The 21,778-nt window shown below is 32.9% G+C and overlaps 2 protein-coding genes and 1 long non-coding RNA gene across 14 annotated transcripts in view; 2 read left to right on the top strand and 1 right to left on the bottom strand.

The window, feature by feature from the left end:
• The first annotated feature begins 398 nt into the window (after positions 1-398).
• LOC134276812 (uncharacterized) overlaps positions 399-21,778 on the top strand; it is a 34,997-nt gene continuing 13,617 nt past the window's right edge. Inside the window, exons 1-2 of the long non-coding RNA XR_009994122.1 lie at positions 399-570; positions 15,856-15,959. This is a non-coding gene — a long non-coding RNA (uncharacterized LOC134276812). The remainder of the gene's footprint in view (positions 571-15,855; positions 15,960-21,778) is intronic.
• LOC134276803 (THO complex subunit 3-like) lies at positions 4,853-7,869 on the top strand. Its single transcript, XM_062759086.1, has 2 exons — positions 4,853-4,952; positions 7,170-7,869. Exons 1-2 carry the CDS (start codon positions 4,862-4,864, stop codon positions 7,331-7,333), a joined length of 255 nt encoding a protein of 84 aa, XP_062615070.1. The 5' UTR covers positions 4,853-4,861; the 3' UTR covers positions 7,334-7,869.
• Positions 15,677-21,778, bottom strand: part of LOC134276809 (rootletin-like) — a 153,772-nt gene continuing 147,670 nt past the window's right edge. For 8 of the 12 annotated variants that reach the window (XM_062759091.1, XM_062759092.1, XM_062759093.1 and 5 more), the window contains 2 exons: positions 16,438-16,513; positions 15,677-16,343 (listed from right to left, as the gene is read on the bottom strand). In XM_062759091.1, coding sequence (XP_062615075.1) covers positions 16,138-16,343; positions 16,438-16,513 — 282 coding nt within the window. In that variant the 3' untranslated portion in view covers positions 15,677-16,137. Of the gene's footprint in view, positions 16,344-16,437; positions 16,514-16,948; positions 17,069-21,778 lie in introns of those variants that run through there. The other 4 variants (XM_062759095.1, XM_062759096.1, XM_062759097.1 and 1 more) reach the window with 4 other exon arrangements.

The following is a 21,778-nucleotide window of genomic DNA, read 5'->3' as shown; positions in this document are numbered from 1 at the left end:
TTGTTGATCATTTTATACCACGGTGTTTTGGCAAACAGACATAACTGTGTTTAATAATCGTAAAACTGGGACAGACAATAACGAAAACTTACTTTTCAACTCTAACTAAGTGTATTTCTTATTTCAATATTTTCATAATAGCAAAACCTAAGACGTATTTTGGATTAAAAATCCGTTCAAAATGCGGCGAAATCGTAAGAGTAAACAGGTCTGACTTTATATTATGTACATCAGCAATTTTATTTTGGATCTAAGCGTAGATCACTCTAGCTGCTTAAAAATACCACAGAGAATAATGACCAGAAAAGACGAAACTCATGGTTTTTACAAGTAAATTGTGCATGTATTAATGTGCTAGTTACAGCATCACCAAAACAGTAGAAAAAGGCAAAACTGGTTTAAAATACTTTAATGTATTTAATACCATTCATAGAAATAACAATAAATAAATGCCATAATCCGAGGACTGAACAGTAAAGACCTGTCATAACAAAGTCTGTCTTTAATAATCTTTACATCAGGTGCCCTTGAAATTTAGGTATATGTTTGTACAGCTCAATGCCATCAAAGGTGGGAAAATAAATGGTGCGAATTGATAGTTAATGAGAAATGCTGCTGTAAAACCGGTCCTTGAATAGTAGATGTGCTACAAGAAGGATATGGAGATAACGAATAGTATTCAATATCGAAGTCCATAAAACAATACAAAAATAGAAGCAGAGTAAATACGGACAATTTATGTCCTTAATATCATTTAGTACACATATAAATTTAAAACATCAGTTTTGCTAACACATAATGATTGACTTTGGGTTGCATTAGCAATGTTATAAAAATTCACAGTCAACAAATATGTTTGAAAAATATAAACATTAAAATTATACTTAATAGATGACACACGTATATTGCAAAGTTACATGTTTACTTTAAACAATGCATTATATGTATTTGAAAATCCTAAACATAACGTTATTTTCCTCAAAATATAAGGTGGACTTCTGATGCAGACTGCAGTGTAAAACAGCACTGAAGTTAAAATTGTATAGTGGAAAATAAATAAAAGTATCTAACATGTCTAATGAGATTAATAAATTGATTAATGAATGACAGGAATTTTTCTAGCAATAGATGAATTCTTCATATTGTAAAGGATCTGCGACAATCTTCTGGCAGTGGTGCGTTGGCTTGACACTGATAAGATAATAAATTAATTAAAAATGACCAAGGGTATCATCCTTAATACTGCCATCAAAATTAGGTTTTTGTTACTTAGGGGGTTTTCTGTTAAAGTGTAGGGAATCTCTGAATTCTATAAAGAAACTATGCACAATGCATGTTGTCTATTAATCTTAAAATACCGGTTGAAAAACTTCTTATACAACTTGACAGATTTGGTTTAAGATTTTAAAAAAAGAATAGAATTCATCTAACTGTGTCAAACAACCAATTTCTTATTATGATACAAAAAACTCTAAAATCTAATTTGAATCCGAGCCTTTCCATATGAATGAAAAATTCCCGAAAACTTTAAACAAAAAAGAAAACAAACAAACAAATCCAGGGAATAATGTTTCGAATAATTATAAATCTGCATGCCTAATTTGAGATTATTTGATTATTAGTGTACATAATAAAGCCTAGGTCTTCTGTTTTAATAATAAGGTTTTACATTTTATTTTCTGTTAATTTCCCAGGAGAGCTGTAGTCCTCGCTGCTAAGGTTTCGACTTTCGTGGCTTCATCAGTTCAAGGGGTCATAGTTCATAACAGCTTCAATTTGATCTCATGGATAAAACTCATCAAGATCTGCTTTTTCTGGTATTTCTTATATAAAAAATAATTAAATGCCTAATGTAGTCTAACCCCTTTTCCACTTAGGGGCTCTGTACTCGAATAAAATTTGAATTAACACTGTGTATGAAAGTTGTCACATAAATTTCAATTTATATCTCCTTGAAAGAAGGTAGTGGTGCTCAATTGGAGCGAACTTAAATGTTTTATTACGTATACATTATGGCAATTTTCAGCTTATAATGACCAACTGTTTCTGGAGAAAAATTATAATTGTAAAAAAAAGACTTTTTACATTTTGGAAAACTATACCTACGGCAGCCACTGAGAAGATGACCTTCCTGGAATTGATGAATAGATGGAAATGGTGGCACAGCATACCAAGGAAATGAAGAACTGTGTGACTCTGAGATTAAAAAATTACAGAAACATTATGTTGCAATTATTACCAGACTGACAGAAATCATACAACGTCATGAAAGAAAATTGAGAGACAATTTGGTCAAGAAGAAAGATCAACTGAACCATGTGATATCTCAGTTAGAGATGAAGAAAAAAAAATTAACACATTAGAGTTCATGGAGGAGAACAACAGCACCATGTCAGATTACAGCTTGATTGACAACCACAGAGAACTGTCAAACCTTTTGTCTGAGTTAAAAGTTCATACGACAAACAGTGATCAGTCAGTGAGATTTACCAAAGGTGAAATCAACGACGACTTTCTTGAATCTTTGGTTGGAAGAACTCTGGATTTAGATATTGGTGTAACTCAAATAATCTCATTTCAATATGCAGAAAAAACAATATTTTCCTTGGAAACATTTAGTGAAGACCAATGTTACATATATGAATTTCATTCCAGATGTATAAAAAAAGTCCATCTGCAAGGAACAAAAGAACATAGATATTGTATCAGACATGTGTTTGACTGATGCCGGCGATATATATTTCTCTTACTACAATAATAAATATACTGTCACAATCAGGACCCGTCTCTACAGTCATCAGTACAGATCCACTGGTACCAGTAGGAACCTGTCAGTCAGTGGGCGGTGGACTGTTGGTCACTTTGAGAGACACAGAATCAGATGAGTACAAATCGGACTCGCACAGCAGACGTCTGGTGAGACACATCACAGTTACAGGTGATGTCATCCGTGAGTATGAATACCAAAAGGACGGTCAGACCAGATTGTTTACATTCCCATTCAGAGTCACACAAAACAGTAACGATAACATCTGTGTTGTGAATCTTGCAAGTCGCACATCAGGTGATCTAGTAAATATATCTTCATCTGGCTACACGAAGTCTGTCTACCACGGACAGAACCTAACAGAAGACTTTTGTCCACGCGATGTAGTGTGTGATTCCCTCTGCAACATCCTCGTTACTGACCTTAGAAACAAACCGGTCCATCTGCTGAGTCATAACGGGGAGTTTCTTAAGTTCTTACTGACAGAAAATGAAGCGACTCATCCATTTTCACTATCCCTATACAAATTTACACTGTGGGTGGGATGCTGTGAAGGAATTGTCAAAGTGTTTCACTTTGGAACTTAAAAAATTTATTATGAAGTGTTTAATACCAGTATATAATAAAAATTGTCCGAAGAATCTTCAAGGTTACTTTGATACCTCTTTACATGTATAAATTGTCATATTTTTTAAAGTAAAAGGTTGGAGACACACACAGACACTGCTAACACTGGTGACAGGTGCCCCCTCCCGATCACAGTTAATGGTGAAGAGTCCTCCTCCTGAGTCTATTGAGGGAGGTAAATTATAATTGTCTGAGCACAATTTGATCAGACTGAGATCACCCCTACTAATGTTATTGTGATTTAAATTCAAGACACGTGGTTTAGATTTACCTGTTCAAAGGTTATAGGGTAGATCCGGTTTTATAAATAAAATTGGCAGAAAACAGTAAATTGCTATAGTCTGTTTCTTCTGAAACATGTCCTGTGAAAAATGTGTGTTTGCACACCTTTCTGAAAGACTTAAGGTGGCTTAAGGGGGTGGTGGTAAATAACAATTAATACATCCTATACTTAACTGCAAAAATTACAGCTCACTAGCGACCGAGATGCTTGTAAAATGTGTATAATATCATTTACACTGACAAACCTTTGTTTGCCTTATACGGCTATTGCTATTGATGCGCACAGAGGATCTTACCACGAGCAACGCCAAATACATGTTTACATGTTACTTCGAACACGTGGTTCATGTCAATCTATGATCATATCAATGGAGTGCAGAGTAAAAAAAAATGTTCCTATGAAACATTAGAAACTATTAATAATATCACTGGCGTTTTTAATTTGTTAATAACTAATAACTTGTAATATTACGCTTTCTCATAATCTTACGTTTTTTCGTAATATTACGAATCTTCGTATTGGACTGGACCGGACTGTTAAATCAAGAAGAATAATTTTATTCAGAGTAGAAATTAGAAAGTAGAACTACTTCACAAGTATCGTAATTCCGTTGTGTACAGAGTTTTGCGAATCGATCACACTCGTGTTATGTACACAGGTTTTTGTAAACATGTTATTGTTTGGTGTTTACGATTCATCGGGTGCGTTAAATTGCCAAAGTCTGTTCACCACATCTGCACGGACTGACAATATATTGTGTGTTTGTTTTGCTTTATTACTTGTCTACTCTAATTTTTGTTGATTATAGTTTTTATATTTTTCATTAATACACATCAGGATTGCCACTTTTCCTAAGGATTAAGAATAAAAATTAAGAATAAGAATTGTAAAGGGGGAGGAATTGTCAATCAAACCCGCCAAAAAATTTAAAGTTTTAATAACTTTTAAATGAAATAATATTTTTAATTAATTTTTGTGTGAAATGCTATTAAAATATATAAGTTGTAATATTATAGAGAAAATATTAACTTCAAATCTGTGTCCAAGTACCTTTAAAATAGGACTAATAAGTCTGCATTCCTCATTCCAAGACATTTTCATTTCATGTGTTTTTCAAAAGAATTTACTAAAAGATGAAACGTTTTATTTTGAATCATCATGTATATTTCAGGTTGGAGTGGCCCATGAGAACGTTAAGCTTCAGTCATGACGGCAGAATGTTGGCCTCGGCGGCCTCAGAAGATCTCATCATAGACATCGCAGAGGTGGACTCAGGTACACTAAATCACAACACACAGTTTCATCTAATGTTCATGTGTAATAAAGAGTTTAGAATCTGGTTCATGATGAATGGTAAAAGGTGAGAGACTGGCACAGACACTTAGCTGACCCACTGATTCTGGTGACAGGTACCCCCTAATTACAGCTCAGGGTCAAGAGTCTCTGTTCAGAGTCTGATGAGGGAGGTACATAACAGTTGTCTGAACACAATCTGATCACTGAGACACAACCTGGCCAGGTGCAACAGACAGATAGACAAACAACAGTGTCACAACCAGTCACCAGGTTAGGAGAGGCGGATAAGTGTTGCTGAGTTTATGCTGACAATAGCTTTCTGAAACCAGAAATCAAAAAAATTTGAATGACATCTTTTACAGCTTTTGTTAGGTCACCTGAGTCACTAAGGTGACCTATTGCTATCCGTTTTTGTCCGTCGTCGTGCGTCGTGTGTTGTGTGTTGTGTGTCGTGCGTTAACATTTGAACATTTTCAGCTTCTTCTCGGAAACCACTGAACCAATTTCAACCAAATCTTGTATACAGCATCTATGGGTAAAGAGAAACATAAATTGTGAATTTTATGGTCCCCGCCCCCTGGGGCCTGAGGGGTGGGGCCAAAACCACAAAAAATAATGAAATCTTTAAAAATCTTAATTCTTCTCTACTTCTGGACATCAATCAGTCAAACTGTTGGTATGAATGTAATGAACATTGAGTCCTCTAACAAAATTTTGAAAATTATGGCCCCAGGGTCAGGAGTTCTAGTGCTAGGGCGGGGCTATATAAATTACATAGTGAAATGCATTATTTCTTTGCAAATCTTCTTCTCTGCTCCTGGGTATTAAATAAACTAACTAAGTACATAGTTATGATGAGCAAGAGTGGCTCTACCAAAATTGTGAATTTTATGGCCCCAGGGTCAGGGGTTCTGGTGTTAGGGCGGGGCTATATAGATTATATATCGAAAATGCATTGTTTCTTTGAAAATCTTCTTCTCTGCTCCTGGGTATTAAATAAACTAACTAAGTACATAGTTATGATGAGCAAGAGTGGCTCTACCAAAATTATGAATTTTATGGCCCCAGGGTCAGGGGTTCTGGTGTTATGGCGGGGCTATATAGATTATATAGCGAAAATGCATTATTTCTTTGAAAATCTTCTTCTCTGCTCCTGGGTATTAAATAAACTAACTAAGTACATAGTAATGATGAGCAAGAGTGGTCCTCCAAAATTGTGAATTTTATGGCCCCAGGGTCAGGGATTTTGATGCAAGGGCGGGGCTATATAGATTTTATAGTGAAAATGCATTATTTCTTTGAAAATCTTCTTCCCTGCTCCTGGGTATTAAATAAACTAACTAAGTACATAGTTATGATGAGCAAGAGTGGCTCTACTAAAATTGTGAATTTTATGGTCCTAGGGTTAGGGTTCTGGTGTTAGGGTGTGGCACTATTTATTATATAGTGAAAAAAACAGTTCTTTGAAAATCTGCTCCTGGGTATGAAATAAACTAAATTAGTATATAGTTATAATGAGCAAGAGTGCCTCAACCTGATTTGTAAATTTCATGGCTCCTAGCTGTGTCAGGGGTTTACCCATTTTGCGTAAGTGGAGTCTTTTGATTCTATAGTGAAAATACTTTGATTCTTTGAAAATCTTTTCGTTTGCACCTGGGTATTATGCCAATGATCTAAGTATATATAGCTAAGATGAAAAAAGGTGCCTCTATCAATTGGTAAATTCCATGCTCCCTGTGTCAGGGGTAGGGGGGGGGGGTGTTACATCTACATAGTCTGAAAATAAGTTAATGCTTTGAAATCTGCTCTTGAGTATTAATCAACCATTTTTGATGAAATAAAATTTATGATAAAATTTCCAAAATTTTGAAATAAGTGGCCTCAGGGTCAGTGGTTCCTTTGGGGTGGGGTGCACAACTGGTTATCAGTTGGAAGAGCATTTTTTCTTTGTTACTCTGATCTACTTCTGGGTATTTAGTAACTAGAGTTAGTAAGCTAAGTGTATAATTATGATAAGCAATGGTGCCTCTTTCAAAATTGTGAATTTCATAGCCTCTGGTTTAAAACATGAACCAAATTCAATTGTGCGAAAGTTGTTACATGATACTCAGGTGACCTATAAGGCCCGTGGGCCTGTTGTTTTACTTTGAAATGAAAACATAGACTGTGAGTTATGAATCATCTTTCATTTTACAGGGGAGAAAATCACAGAGATTACCTGTGAAGCTCCTACGTTTACTGTTGCCTGGCACCCAAAGCGCCCTGTACTGGCCTTTGCCTGCGATGATAGAGACACATATGACAGAAATCGAGATGCTGGTACTGTAAAAGTGTTTGGGCTTCCGAGTGACAACTCTTGAGAATTTTATAAATAGAACTTGGGAGAGACCTGCCTTGGCTATATTCCTTGATAAACATTGGACCTAGAAATGAACAGTGAATTTTACAGAAATAAGAGAGACAAATGAAATCAGTTTGTGTTATGATACAATTTGCTGTTGTTATGGTATTGAAGGAATGAACTGTTGAGATTTTGTACAGACTGGAACATTGCTGATCAAAGACACGGTTTTTAAAAAAAAATTGTTAAAAGGTGACTGTGAAGTACTACATGTAGTACATAAATGTTCTGTTATAAGTTTTTTTTAATTGCAAAACCTTTTTTTTCAAAGACATGTCTTATGTGGAAAACAATAAATGAAGACATATTTAATGTACATGTATCCCATGTGTTTTATGTAGATTTGCCTTGTCCAACTTTGCAGTTCTACTATGCTTTCCAAGTATCATTTTCACCATTTCTGATGATGTGTCTTCAATTATTTTCAACACAGACACTGCTATAAAAATACATAGCAATCAATTGCAATAAGACTTCAGTCTTTGAACACAATTTGTCATTCATTAAATTAATAATATTGTATATTCATTAAGAGATGGCCATTCTATAGGAAAACACAAAAATTCTTATACAACTTTATGGATAGTGCAATTGACAACAGAGAGACAAGGAGTACTAAAAAGTAATGTTTACAGGCTTATGTTTGCCCTTTTACACTTGTAGTCAATTTTGCTCCATTTTAAATTAGCCCAGTAATAGTTTTATTTAAGAAATAATACTGTATTTTCTGAATTCTCCCCGTTTTAAAGTAATTTGATCTGATGATCCGCGCCTGTCAACGAGACGTGATACGGCTCTTCGGATCAAGTTACTGTTATAATGATAAATTTATTATATACCTCCTCATAACTAGCAAAATATAGCAAAAGAAATCTTTAGAGATCAATTGCATAACATTTATCCATAAAACAAAGCATAATAACACGGGACTTTTTAACGCGCAAGAAAAATAACGTCATATTTCTGCGTACTACGTCATCAGTTTCAAAGAGTGGTGATATGGATTCAGAAAACAACATGTTGGTGATCCGGAAAATCGGATCACGACGTCACGTGATAGCGTAAATTCAACAGTAGAATTGGGTGATACATATTAGGTATATAATGAATCTAAGGATGCACATTGCCAAGCTTTTTTGGTTGCAGAATTTGACCTACATTTTCCAGTTGAGTGAACATGTTAGTTTTTGCTGCAGGTCCTATTTCCAATTAAATATTTACAAATTGCTGACCTTGGCTGCAATTTGTAAAGATGTTTCTTTAATTCAATGAAGGCTTCAAATAAAGACTTTTCCTCAGCTTTCAGAACAATTGACCAATCTGGAAGATGTGCAACTTTCCCTTCAAATGTAAGCCATTGCCAAAAGAAAAATTACCACTCATATTTTATTGAATTAGCTTTGATATGACTGGGGCTTGACCCAATGAATTAATTCATACTTGAACTTGTATCATTTTTCTGTTCAATTCAATGATGTCTGAATTGAAGGTTAATACTAGCTTGACAAACTGTAAACATTCAGTGAGGTTTATTAGAGGTGAAATCAATGATGAACTTCTTGAATCTTTGGTTGGAAGAACTTTAGATTTAGATGTTATTGGTGTGTCACAGATAAATTTCTTTCAATCTGGAGATCAAACAATACATGCTTTGGAGACAATCGGTGAAGACAAATGTTACATAAAAGTATATGATTCAAATTATATAGTAAAAGTCAATCAGCAAGGTGTAATAGAACATAGATTTGGTATATCTCCTAATGACATGTGTGTGACTGATACTAGTGATGTTTATTTTACTGACTTCTTTATCAAATCCATCAGCTGTCTGTCATCATCAGGATCTGTCTCTACAGTCATCAGTACAGATCCACTGGTACCAATGGGGATCTGTCAGTCAGTGGACGGTGGACTACTGGTCACCTTGAGAGACACAAAATCAGATCTTTACCAATTGGATTCACACAGCAGACGTCTGGTGAGACACATCACAGTGACAGGTGATGTCATCCATGAGTATGAGTACCAGGAGGACGGTCATACCAGACTGTTTACATTCTCATTCAGAGTCACACAGAGCAGTAACAGTGATATTTGTGTTGTGAACCATACAGGTCTCACTACAGGTGAACTACTGATTATGTCTCTTTCTGGCTACATGAAGTCTGTCTACCGTGGACAGAACCTAGAGGGGAACTTTAATCCAATTGATGTAGTGTGCGACTCTCTCTGTAACATCCTTGTTACTGACTTTAACAACAAACCGATCCATCTACTGAGTCCTGACGGGAAGTTCCTGAAGTTCTTACAGACAGACAATGAAGTGAGCCATACATCCTTACTGTCCCTATACAAGTCTACACTGTGGGTGGGATACCATGATGGACTTGTCAAAGTTTTTCAGTACGAATTATAAAATGAAATACTGTATACCGGTATATACATAAATTATTAAGGAATTCCTTCACATATATAAGAGTATATCAAAGATTTTATTAAAGTTAAGTTTAAAGTTAAAAAACGTAAAATACATAAAATTATTGCCGAATTCATTCCTATGGATAGGATGCGAAGAAGGGCATATCAAAATGTTTATATTATATACGTATATTCTGATTGAATTCATTTGTTTGAAATTACAAAAGTTTTAGAAAAAATTAATCTTCACCAAGAAACATTAAACTTTACTTCGATATATCTGTATTTGATTTAGGAGTAATTCTCTAATTTTTTATCAAAGTCAAACTTATTCACAGTTTAACCACATTTACAGTGTATGTATCATTTGTATATAGACTATTTGTTTTAACATAATAAAATAGGTGCATGCATCTTCCAAAATACCATACAAGACGAAATTTTAACGAGATGCAAAGTTTACGATTTATATTCATAACCTCTTTTAAAATTGTTTCACTTAATGTTTGTGGTTTAATAAGTAAAATTAACTGTACAGAATTTATCGAATATCTCACAAATTATGATATCATATGCGTAAATGAATCTAAAACCGATAACACAGATCATGTAATAATACCTGGTTTTAAAATGTTTGGAAAGCACCGTCGCGAGTTAGTTCGCTTTAAATCGGGTGGTATTGTTGTTTTTCTTAGAGAAACACTCGTCAATTCATTAGAATTAATAGATTCTGCAAGTAAATACTGTTTATGGTTAAAATTCAACCTTAATAAAAAAGTGTTAAGTGAAACATTACTTTTAGGCGCTGTTTACATACCACCTAAAAATTCTAAATCTGTATCTTGTGATGTTTTTGAAGATCTAGAATTGGAAGAAGAATATGTTCGTTTTTCTAACAAGTGTAAATATGTTTGTTTAATTGGTGATTTTAACGCAAGAACTGGAATAGACCCAGATTACATTACTAACTGTGGCACTTATTCTGATTTTTTAACTGAAAGTTTGTATGTATTAGACTTACTTAATATCCCACCGCAACGGTCATCAAAAGACCTAGTCAAGAATAATTTTTGTAAACTTTTACTCGATTTTTGTAAACATACTGATCTTTTTATTTTAAATGGTCGTATGGGAAATGATAGATGTATTGGTAAAACTACATGTAAAGGTATTAGTGTAATAGATTATTGCATAGGTAATACTGAATTTTTGACTGTTGTTAAAAATTTCGAAGTTCATGATTTTTCGAAACTTTACTCTGATTGCCATAATCCTATTTATGTAGAACTATCATTGACAATTAACCAAGAGAAACGAAATACTAATGATGAAAATACCTGTAATAGCGAACAAAAAGAGAATGCTAAAGGTTGAAATGACGACTTGCAACACATTTTTCTTGAAAAATTAGGTCAGAAAAATATTGAAATTAACAATTTATTTGGAATTCTTGACAATATTAAAGAAGAAGAAATTGATCTAGATTTTGTTGACAAAATTGTAGACGATACCTGTAACATTCTTATATCAAGTGCAAAGGGAACATTTGGGATAAAAAATAGTAATCGAAGAAAATCAAAGATAGATTTTCACCTACCATGGTTTACAATAGAATGTTACAACGCACGACAAACATTTCGTAAGGCTAAAAAACGCTACCAGATAAATAGAAGTAAAGATCTCAAAGACGATATGTATAGTAAAGAAAAAATATATAAAATATTGTTGAATATGTGTGTAAATAACCATAAAAATCAAACGAAAGAAAAATTGAAAAAACTAAAATCAACAAACCCGAAAGAATATTGGAAAATAATAAACTCTGGGCAAAAAAAAATAGAAAAAAATGTAAATGCATCTGCTGAGGAATTATATGATTTTTTTAAAGATTTAAATATGGAAAAAGATAATGAAATACCTGACTATGTTTTATCGAATGAGGATATAGATATTCTTTCTAATTTACAGTGTAATGAGTCTATAAATGAATCGATAACTTGTGATGAAATAATGCAAAGTATAAAAAGTCTAAAAAGAAACAAATCATGTGGAAGTGATGACATATACAATGAATATATTAAAAGTTCATGCAACATAATGGTGCCCCTCTATCAAAAAATATTCAACAAAATTCTTGACAGTGGTTGTTTCCCCTCCAATTGGTTGTCTGGTGAAATAATTCCTATCTATAAGAATAAAGGTGATGATACTGAACCCAAAAATTATCGCCCAATAACTTTAATTAGTTGTATTGGAAAGCTATTTACATCCATTTTAAATAATAGACTTAGTAGATATTCAGAATTCAAAATAATACAAGAAAACCAAGCTGGATTTCGAAAAAATTATGGTACAACTGATCACATATTTACTTTGCATACAATCATCGAAATATTCAAAAAGATAAAAAAAAAAAGAATTTATTGTGCCTTTATTGATTTTGAAAAAGCTTTTGATTCTGTATGGAGAATAGGACTCTGGAACAAAATACTATTTGATTGTAATATAGATGGAAAATGTTTTAGAATAATCAAGAAAATGTATGAGGGTATCAAGGCAAAAATAAGAGTAAATGGTGTTCTTTCAGATACTTTTCCTTGTCAACTTGGTGTAAGACAGGGTGAAAATTTATCCCCTTTTTTTGTTCTCGCTCTATTTAAATGATTTAGAATTATTTAGAATCATTCCTCACCATGAATGATATAACTGGTTTAGAGAAAATATCTGAAATGATTGAGAATGAACTTTATGTGTATATTAAGCTTTTTGCTCTGCTGTATGCTGATGACACTGTTTTATTTGCTAAAAACTCTGAGTCATTACAAAATATGTTGAATTAGTTTCATGAATACAGTGGACCCTAATTTATCCGGACGCTTTGGATCCTATTTAATTTGTCCGGATATGTGAATAATCCGGATATCTGAATCACCAGTTAAACAAGACAAAATAACATTTAAAAATTTCGTTCCGATGAAAAATCGTCTGGATAGTGAAGCATCCGGATATCTGGCGTCTGGATATCTGAAGGTCCACTGTATTGTATAAAATGGCGGTTAAAAGTGAATGTTGACAAAACAAAAATAATGATTTTTGGAAGAGGTCGAATAAAACAAGATTTATATTTTACATATTATGGTTTAAGTTTAGAGATTGTTGATAGTTATAAGTACTTAGGAATATATTTTTCAAAATCAGGTTCTTTTAATCAAAATATAAAAGAACAATACAATAAATCTGTAAAAGCTATGTATGGAGTGATATCAAAATGTAAACAACATAATCTTTCTATGGATTGTCAGATAGATTTGTTTGACAGAATTGTACAACCATTATATGGATGTGAAATATGGGGATTTACAAAAAATACTTTAATCGAAAAATTCACTTAAAATATTGTAAATTTATACTAGGTTTGAACACAAAAACGTCAAACTACATGGTGTATGGGGAACTTGGCAGATTCCCACTAATCATTAATATTAAGGTGAGAATGATTTCTTTTTGGGCAAAACTACATTTTTCTCAAACGATGGATAAAGAACTATATGCGGTATATTGCATATATTTGCCCCCACAAAAGTCAAATTTTGAAAACTCCCTGAAATGTGCTGAATTCAATAAATTGTATGAGAAATATAAACTAACAGAAATTATTAAAGTGTCAAAGCAGTATATTCACAATTTTTGTTTTTATGACGTCACAAACTAGTCCGATTTTATATTCTTTTTCAGAAAGAGGACAAAATGGACAAAATTTCAACAATTTAAGCTTTAAAATTTATAGAGCGCAAGTTTGTTCAGGAACAATATTGACATATTTCATTGATATTATCATTCTACACATTATATCAAAATATTGATCTTGAACACACATGCGCTCGGTGACTTTTACTCAAAATATCGACGACATATGTACATTTTTCTGTAAAATTCATAAAAAACTGAAATTTACGCCATGTTTATGACGTCATTACGTACATATGGCGTCATTACTTATGAAAATATTCAGTGCTTTGAAGTCAGCATATACTTCCCTGTTTAAAAACTTAATTAAATATATCTCCATCAAAGTTTGATTCGGGGGGCAAATATTGGTTATTACCGAATAAAGTTCTTTGCTACAAAAATGTATGTTCTAGCTTCAAAGCATAATTTGCCTTGGGTTAACTATGTTAAAAATATTTTAGATGATTGTGGATTATCTTATTTATGGACAACACAACAAATGTACAATATAGCATGGGTAAAAAATGAAGTAAAAAGAATACTTGTTGACCAAAATATCCAAAACTGGCAAAGTAATGTTTTTAACTCATCAAAGGGTGTAAATTATCGTATTTATAAAAAAATACTAGAACCAGAAAGATATCTCGATAATTTACCTAGAAAATTTTCAATTTTGTTATGTGAATTTAGATGTAGCAACTTTAAACTCCCTATTGAAACTGGGAGATGGTTTGGTATTCCAAGAGAACAAAGAATTTGTACTTTATGTGATTTTCATAAGATTGGTGATGAATTCCACTATGTTTTTGAATGCACACAAAAAGAAATTAAAGAGGCTAGGTTAAAATATATTTCAAACTCTTTCACATGTAGACCAAATATAGAGAAATTTAAGCAACTTTTTACAACAACAAATTGTTCAGCATTGAAAAAATTATGTAAATTTTTATTAATTGTCAAACAAATTATAGATGAAAATAATTGACATGAACTTGAACATGATACTTTGTACTGTTTATAATGCATGTATAATATTTTTTGTATGTGTTTGTACATTTTCCTACCTAATCTCTACAATGTATATTTGTACATTTAAGAGAATAAATCATTGTCATTGTCATTGTTATTTTATATTTAGTGAGTTTTGATTTTAGAATGCACACTAAAGATGCTAATTTCAAATAAAACGCAATTGATTTTTATCGATTTTCCATTTTAGCAATCTCGGCACCCTCGCTAATGATTCCAAATTTGAATCCTTGCTCTAACGTTACAATGTATTCTATTTTTAGCGATATGTATACTTAATTTTAGCAATTTTAGATTGCAACTAAAGAAGAATTTCAGATAAAACGCACTCGATTTTTATCAACATTCTCGACACCCTCGCTAATAATTCCAGATTTGAATCCTTGCTAAAACTCATTCTTATACGGTATACCCTTGCTTATAATAAAGTGATACAGTATTGAGTCAAATGCAAAAACACATGAGGCTTGTAAAAATCTGCAATAAATTAAAACCAAGTTATTATGAAGGGTTATTTTATCTCATATTTCCATTTCTAATTTTTTTTTCTCTGTGAAAACTCTTTGAAAGTTAGCGGAGTTGATTTCTTGATAATTGTACCGGAATATAAATTAAGCAGGTCGATAGATCATGAGCTAAGCAGGCTTAATGTGCAAGCAAATCTCGTGCACATCTGTCTCTAAAGAGGCTGAATATGCATGTAAATCTCGTGCGCTTGCCTGTATGTTTGACGTCAGTGGGCGAGGACTACTGAAATTATCATGGGAGTCATCTGTTATTTAAATCTATGTCTACAATTTTAAAGTCTAAATTTACAATTTTATTTCACAATGAAATGGAAAAACATATGTACTAACTAGACAGTGATTACTTAAATGTTTTTCAGCTTTTTTATTTTGGATCTAACCGTATGTCTATGTCTACAATTCTAAAGTCTAAATCTACAATTTTATTTCACAATGAAATGGAAATACTGACTAGAGGTGATTTCTTAAATGTTCTTCAGCTATTTTATTTTGGATCTAAGGGTAGATCAGTCTACCTGCATAAAATACCACAGAGAACAATGACCAGAAAAGATGAATTCATGTGGATCTGTATCATACAAAACAACAGAAAAAGGGGGGAAATGGTTTTAAATACTTTATTGTATTAAATACTAGTATTCTTCATAGAAATAACAAGAAATAAATGCCATAATGTGAGGACTCAATACTAAAGCATTAACAAAGTCTGTCTTTGATAATCTTTACATCAGGTGCCCTTGAAATTCATGTACATGTTTGTACAGCTAAATGCCATCAGGTGGGGAAATAAATAGTGTGAATTCATAATTCATGAGAAATGCTGCTGAAAAATCAGTCCTTAAATAGCAGATGTGCTACAATGTATGTCATTAATATCATTTTGTACATATTAAATGGAAGACATTTATCAGTTTTGCTTACATATAATGATTGACTTTGGTTTGCAGATGTTATATAAATTTACAGTCAACAAAAATATGTTTGAAAAGTATAAAAATATAAATTATACTTCATAGATACATGTATATTGCAAACTTGCATGTATACTTTAAAAAATACATTATATGAAAAGGTGTCCTACACATTGCATGTGGGATGGAGCTCTAATAAGTACTGGAGACTGCACTGTGCAAAGCACTGAAGAAAAAGTTCTAATGAGAAGTGAGAAATCATAGCTCAATGGTGCGGACATGAATTGTTTGTAAATGGATTGGTTGATTATTGCATAGAAACTGTCACAACCTTCTGACAGTGGTAAGCTTGACACTGAAAAGACACACATAATAAATTCATTAAAAAGGTCCAGGGGCCCCATTACTATTTTATGCAGCCATCAGTAAGGAATGTAGGTTATAGTTACCTAGGAGTTGTCTGTTAAAGTATGGGGTATTTCTTCTATAAAAAAAACCAGGCACCAACCCTCGACGTCCATTGATCTAAATACAAAGTAGAAATACTACAATACTGCTTGACAGGTTTGGTTGAAGTATCAATGCAAATAAATAAAATTTATCTACGGTATAGTTTTCCAATTTACATTCATAAAATGCAAAAAAGAAAACCTGAACTCAATTTAAAAAAGTGAAGCTTCACTGGATATTCATATTAATATATGCACCAAATATTTCAGAAATCTGGATATCTGCAGATAAATGAGGCTTGCTTTGATATAAACAGTATATTTGTGCTTTAGTGTATAAATTCATATTTTTCTGTTATTGCACTCAAGTCATTCTTATGAAATCGTATCAATGAAATATATAATTAAAATTTCATGGGCAATATTTCCAACACTTAGATTTTGCTGTTCTTTATGATGTGTAAAAATACAAGTCATTTGTGATAGAATATGTACAGAAATCTTACCTCTCCATAGTAAAATCCATTCACTTTTCCTCCCCATACACAAGGATTCTCTCCCCTGCCTGAAACGGAAGTTCTAGTCGGCCATGTTTACCCGGAAATGAAACAAAATCATACACTCCCACAAACTGTCAAAACATATCAAAATTATCACAAAATATCTCAAGATACATGTAAATGCAAGATCACAACGACGGAAAAGAATAGCATAAACAGTTATGGACCATATCATAAACTTTGGAATCATCCATGTGCATGGCGGACCAATTTTCATGGATTTCATATGTGTTGATCAGCCTTATCCATCAATTAACATAGAAATGAACAATTATTTTGTCAACACACTTATTCAGTAAAGTAGTTAGCCATTACATCAGGACCCCCAAATCTATAAAATTTTGATTGCTCATGAACATTAACCCCCATGGTTTCACACTTATTATACTGAGTTTTAACTAGGTTTATTGTACACAATATCCTTACCATATGTTTGTGTGAGGAGAAGTACACCTCGTTACTCCTGACAGCTAACGGGTTTTCTTCTGGGCCCTCAAGGTCACTGGTCAGTGGGGCATTAGTGAAGGTTTCCACAACGTCAGAACACTGTCCCCCGATCTTAAGGCTTGTATACTGGACGCCTGACGCTGGCAAGTGTCCGCCTTCTTCACGATGGTTTTGGCGATGTGTGGACTACTGGCTTATTGATGAAGCTGACCATTTAAGCGTAGATCTAAATCAAAGATAACCAATGCATATTTTGATCTTAATTGAAAGTAATATTCATTGATGGAGTTTTATGAAGAGGCTTAGTTTTACAATCGACGACTGACTTCTACAGTTTAAACATAGACTAACTCCAATTACTAAAATGTAAAAGTCAGCTGTCGAATGTAAAAGAAAGTCTCTTCATAAAACTCCGATTATAACATAATAGATTTAGATCCTATTATTTGATACAGTGAGTCCTGTATAATCTGACATGCGGTCGTATAATATAAAGTTGTTTTGGAATAGACGGAGGTTTGCACATGAACAGAGATAAATGGGAATGAAAATAAAGGGCAGAATTTATAGGGAGGCAGACTGCATAGGTTTCAGTGTTTATACAGAACGTGTATGTTTAGATATTTGTATGCTTGAGACCCCTTCTCGACAATATTGTGACACATTCTGGCTTCTACTACTAATACACTGTCCTACATTTATACATTTTTGTACCCAGTATATTTTACTCGTACTGAGAGAGTTGTCATTCCCCTTTCTACCCTCTACATTTGACAAGTCTTTGTAGGTGAATTTTTTTAGTATCCTGTATATTTGTTTCCATTGTATGACGATGTGTCTATTTACTTTGCATCCTATACATTTGACTCTCTGTTGTTTTTGATGAAGGTGTCCCCCCACACATACACCTATAAATTTGACGCCTTTGTTGTAATTATTGTGTATGACTACTTACAATACATCATGTTCATTCGACCCCTCTGTTTTGATTGCTGTAGATGGCTAATTTCTTTGTACCTAGTAATTTTTTCCCTTAGTTAGGATAGTTATTGTTGTTTATTTTGTCGTGATTGCTTTTGTTGACTATTTTCAATATAATTAGTACATTTACTTTACTCCTTTTTTGTATTCATTACATGTCACAATTTTTTTAAGTCCATGTATTTGGTCCCTCAGTTGTGATTGTTAAAGGTGTTTTCTTACTCTTTGGGGTACCCACTTCTTATCCGCAACTCCTCTTATATATTTCATTGAATGAAATTTGATGTGACTTTCAGAGAATCTAAACTGCCATTGTGCACCTTCTTTCTTACTTTTTGATCTGACATATATTTTGGGTGTCCAATAGCAAAATATGGATACTGCCATAATATTCATTTAGGAGGCGGGGGTATCATTTAGTGAGCTCATTGCACACAGTACCTCTAGTTTTGACGTTGAAATAGGTTATCAAAAATATTATAGAGACTAACTAAGGTATTACTGAGATTGAGTCTAATGTCGACTCGGTTTAACATTACAGAGAGAAACTGGGGGAGTACAGATATTACAGAGGCAATAATCTACAAGCATAGGTTCATTATTTCGCAATACGAGGAGTTATTTTCATGATGGATTAAACTGTTACATGTTTTAAGTTTCAGAAACTCTCTAGATAAAGTTAGATTAACTACAAAAACATTTTCCCGATTTTAGTCTTAAGATAACTTTTTAAAATTATTTTTTTTCCATTTTGCCTAAATTACATATTTGCATGTGGTAATCTCAAACAGAATGTATTTTCAAAGCAAAAAAAAATCTTGGTTTCATGCTAATGTTTTATGAGAAATTAGTCCCATTCCACCCTAAAATTCTAGCTTGTTCTTTCTTAATTACACAAAGATATTTTGTAAAACCTGAAATGGCTTTATGCCACTCATTACATTTTCAACAGTGCAATATAGTAATTTATTCATTGAACAACATTGATAATTTGAAAGTGATACTTTTATATGTTGGAATATATCAAAGGCGTTGCAAAACTTCATCTAGATGTCTTGAAGAGTGTTCTAAAAATGAAAATCAATGCTTCTTGCTAAAGAGTTGAAAGTAAATAATTTATTCCGAAAGATTCTTTATAATATCCATTTTTTACGATTTTCAATTTCACAATTGTTTAAATGATATCTCTCAACCAATCAGCTGTGATGTCACAATGAACGGCATTGCCAAACATTAAGAAAATGAAAGGGAGCATCAAAGATATTAAAACGAAATAAACTTTCTTTGCTTTGATATAGATTTTTTGATTTTCTTTAACTCTTGAGACAGGATCTTTTCACTTTTGAAATTGATTTTTTTAAAAAATAAAATCCTTTTCATTATAATGCTAATAGTAATACAAACAATTAAAGATCTAAATCCTCTGTTCTTTAGTTATTGGAGTCAGTCAAAACATTTGAACATTATTAAGTCCGGCTAAAATTATTTAGAGATAAGCCTATATGATTTTACTGCTTATTTGTCTACTGGATGTGATGAATAATGTTTTTTTCTGTAATAAGGAGTTTAGAATCTTGTAAATGATGAATGGTAAAAGGTTAGAGACTCCCACATACGCTTAGCTGACCCGCTAACTCGAGTGACAGGTGCCCTCGAATCACAGCTCAGGGTGAAGAGTCTCCATCCTGGGTCTAATGAGGGAGGTATATTACAGTTGTCTGAACACAAAATGATCAGGCTGAGACACTCCTTGGCCAGGTAAAACAGACAGACAGTAGCTTTCTGAAACCAGAACCCTGTTCATTTAAATTACATTTTTGCAGCTTGTTCTTTACTTTGAAATAAAAAGATGAATAGTCAGTAAGTAATGGATCTTCTTTTATTTTACAGGGGAGAAAATCACAGAGATTACGTGTTTCTACGTTTACGGTTGCTTGGCTTCCAAAACACCCTCTACAGGCCTATGCCTGTGAAGATGGAGACACATACGACAGAAATCGGGATGCAGGCACCGATAATGTTTTTGGATTCCCCATTGACAACTCTTAAGAATTTTATAAATAGAACTTGGAAATGACGTGCCTTGGCTATATTCCTTTGTTAGTATTAGACAGGTGAAAGATCAGTGGATGTTATAAAAATAAGAGAGACAATTTAAATCAGTTTGTGTTATTGATTGATTGATTGATTGTATACTGTTTAACGTCCCTCTCCAGAATATTTTACTGCTATGGAGACGTCCTGTTTGTGTTATGATACAATGCTGATGTTATGGTATTGAAGGAATGAACTGTTGAGATTTTGTACAGACTGGAACATTGCTGATCAAAAACACAGGTTTAGAAAAATTGTTAAGAAGATGACTATGAAGTACTACATATAGTAAAAAATATTCTGTTGGAAGTTTTTTTTTTTTTATGCAAAACCCTTTTTTCAAAGATATGTCTTATGTGGAAAACAATAAATAAAGACGTATTTAATGTACATGTATCAGACCCATGTGTTTTATGTATATTTGCCTGACCAACTTTGCAGTTCTATATGCTTTCCAAGTATCATTTTGACCATTTCTGACGATTAGTCTTCAATTATTTTCAACACAGACACTAATTTAAAATGCATAGCAATCAATTGAAATAAGATTTCAGTTTTTGAACATGATTTGCCATTCATATGCCATATAATGATATTGTAAATTCATGAAAAGATCGTATACGAATGTATGAATAGTGCAATTGACAGAAGAGAGATAGTGATTACTAAAAGGAAATGCATACAGGATTATTTTTCCTGTGTTATTTTTGCCCTTTTACACTTGCAGACAATTTTGCTCCCTTTTGAATTAGCCCAGTCATAGTTTTATTTAAGAAATGATACTGTATTTTCTGAATTCTCCCAGTTTTTCATTCACACACATGTAATGGAAAAGTACCTAAAAGTCCTATATATTGACCAAACTTCCATGGATGATACATGTACATTTAAGGTAGCAAATTACCAAGCTTGTTTTGGTTGCAGAATTCAGACCTACATTTTCCAGTTGAGTGAACATGTCAAAGTTTTTGGTACAGGCCCCATTTCCAAGTAACTATGAGCAAGAATGTACTCTTCCATTCTTGCTTCAGATTCTGAATCTGACCTACATATTCTGGTTGAGTGAACAGATAAATTAAATTTTTTGATGCAGGTCCTATTTCCAAGTAAAGACTCCTATGTTGACCAAATTTGCATGATTGATACTGTTTAAGGATGCACACTACCAGGCTTGCTCTAGATGCTGTATCTATGAATTATATTTTCCGTTGAGTTAAAGTTAAAGTTTTTGGTGCCATTTCCAAGTAAATAATTACAAA

Source organism: Saccostrea cucullata, unplaced genomic scaffold (genome assembly GCF_032062105.1).
Source record: "Saccostrea cucullata isolate Sc308-1 unplaced genomic scaffold, CSIRO_AGI_Scuc_v1 ctg476, whole genome shotgun sequence".
Classification (NCBI taxonomy): Eukaryota; Metazoa; Mollusca; class Bivalvia; order Ostreida; family Ostreidae; genus Saccostrea; species Saccostrea cuccullata.
Note: the sequence above shows the minus strand (reverse complement) of the source record. Positions and strands in the feature narration are given on the sequence as shown.

Coding starts and splice junctions, on each gene's coding strand:
- LOC134276803 (XM_062759086.1), top strand. CDS start 4,862: ATGAGAACGTTAAGCTTCAGTCATGACGGCAGAATGTTGGCCTCGGCG. Junction 4,953..7,169: donor CATCGCAGAGGTGGACTCAG/GTACACTAAATC, acceptor TTCATTTTACAG/GGGAGAAAATCACAGAGATT.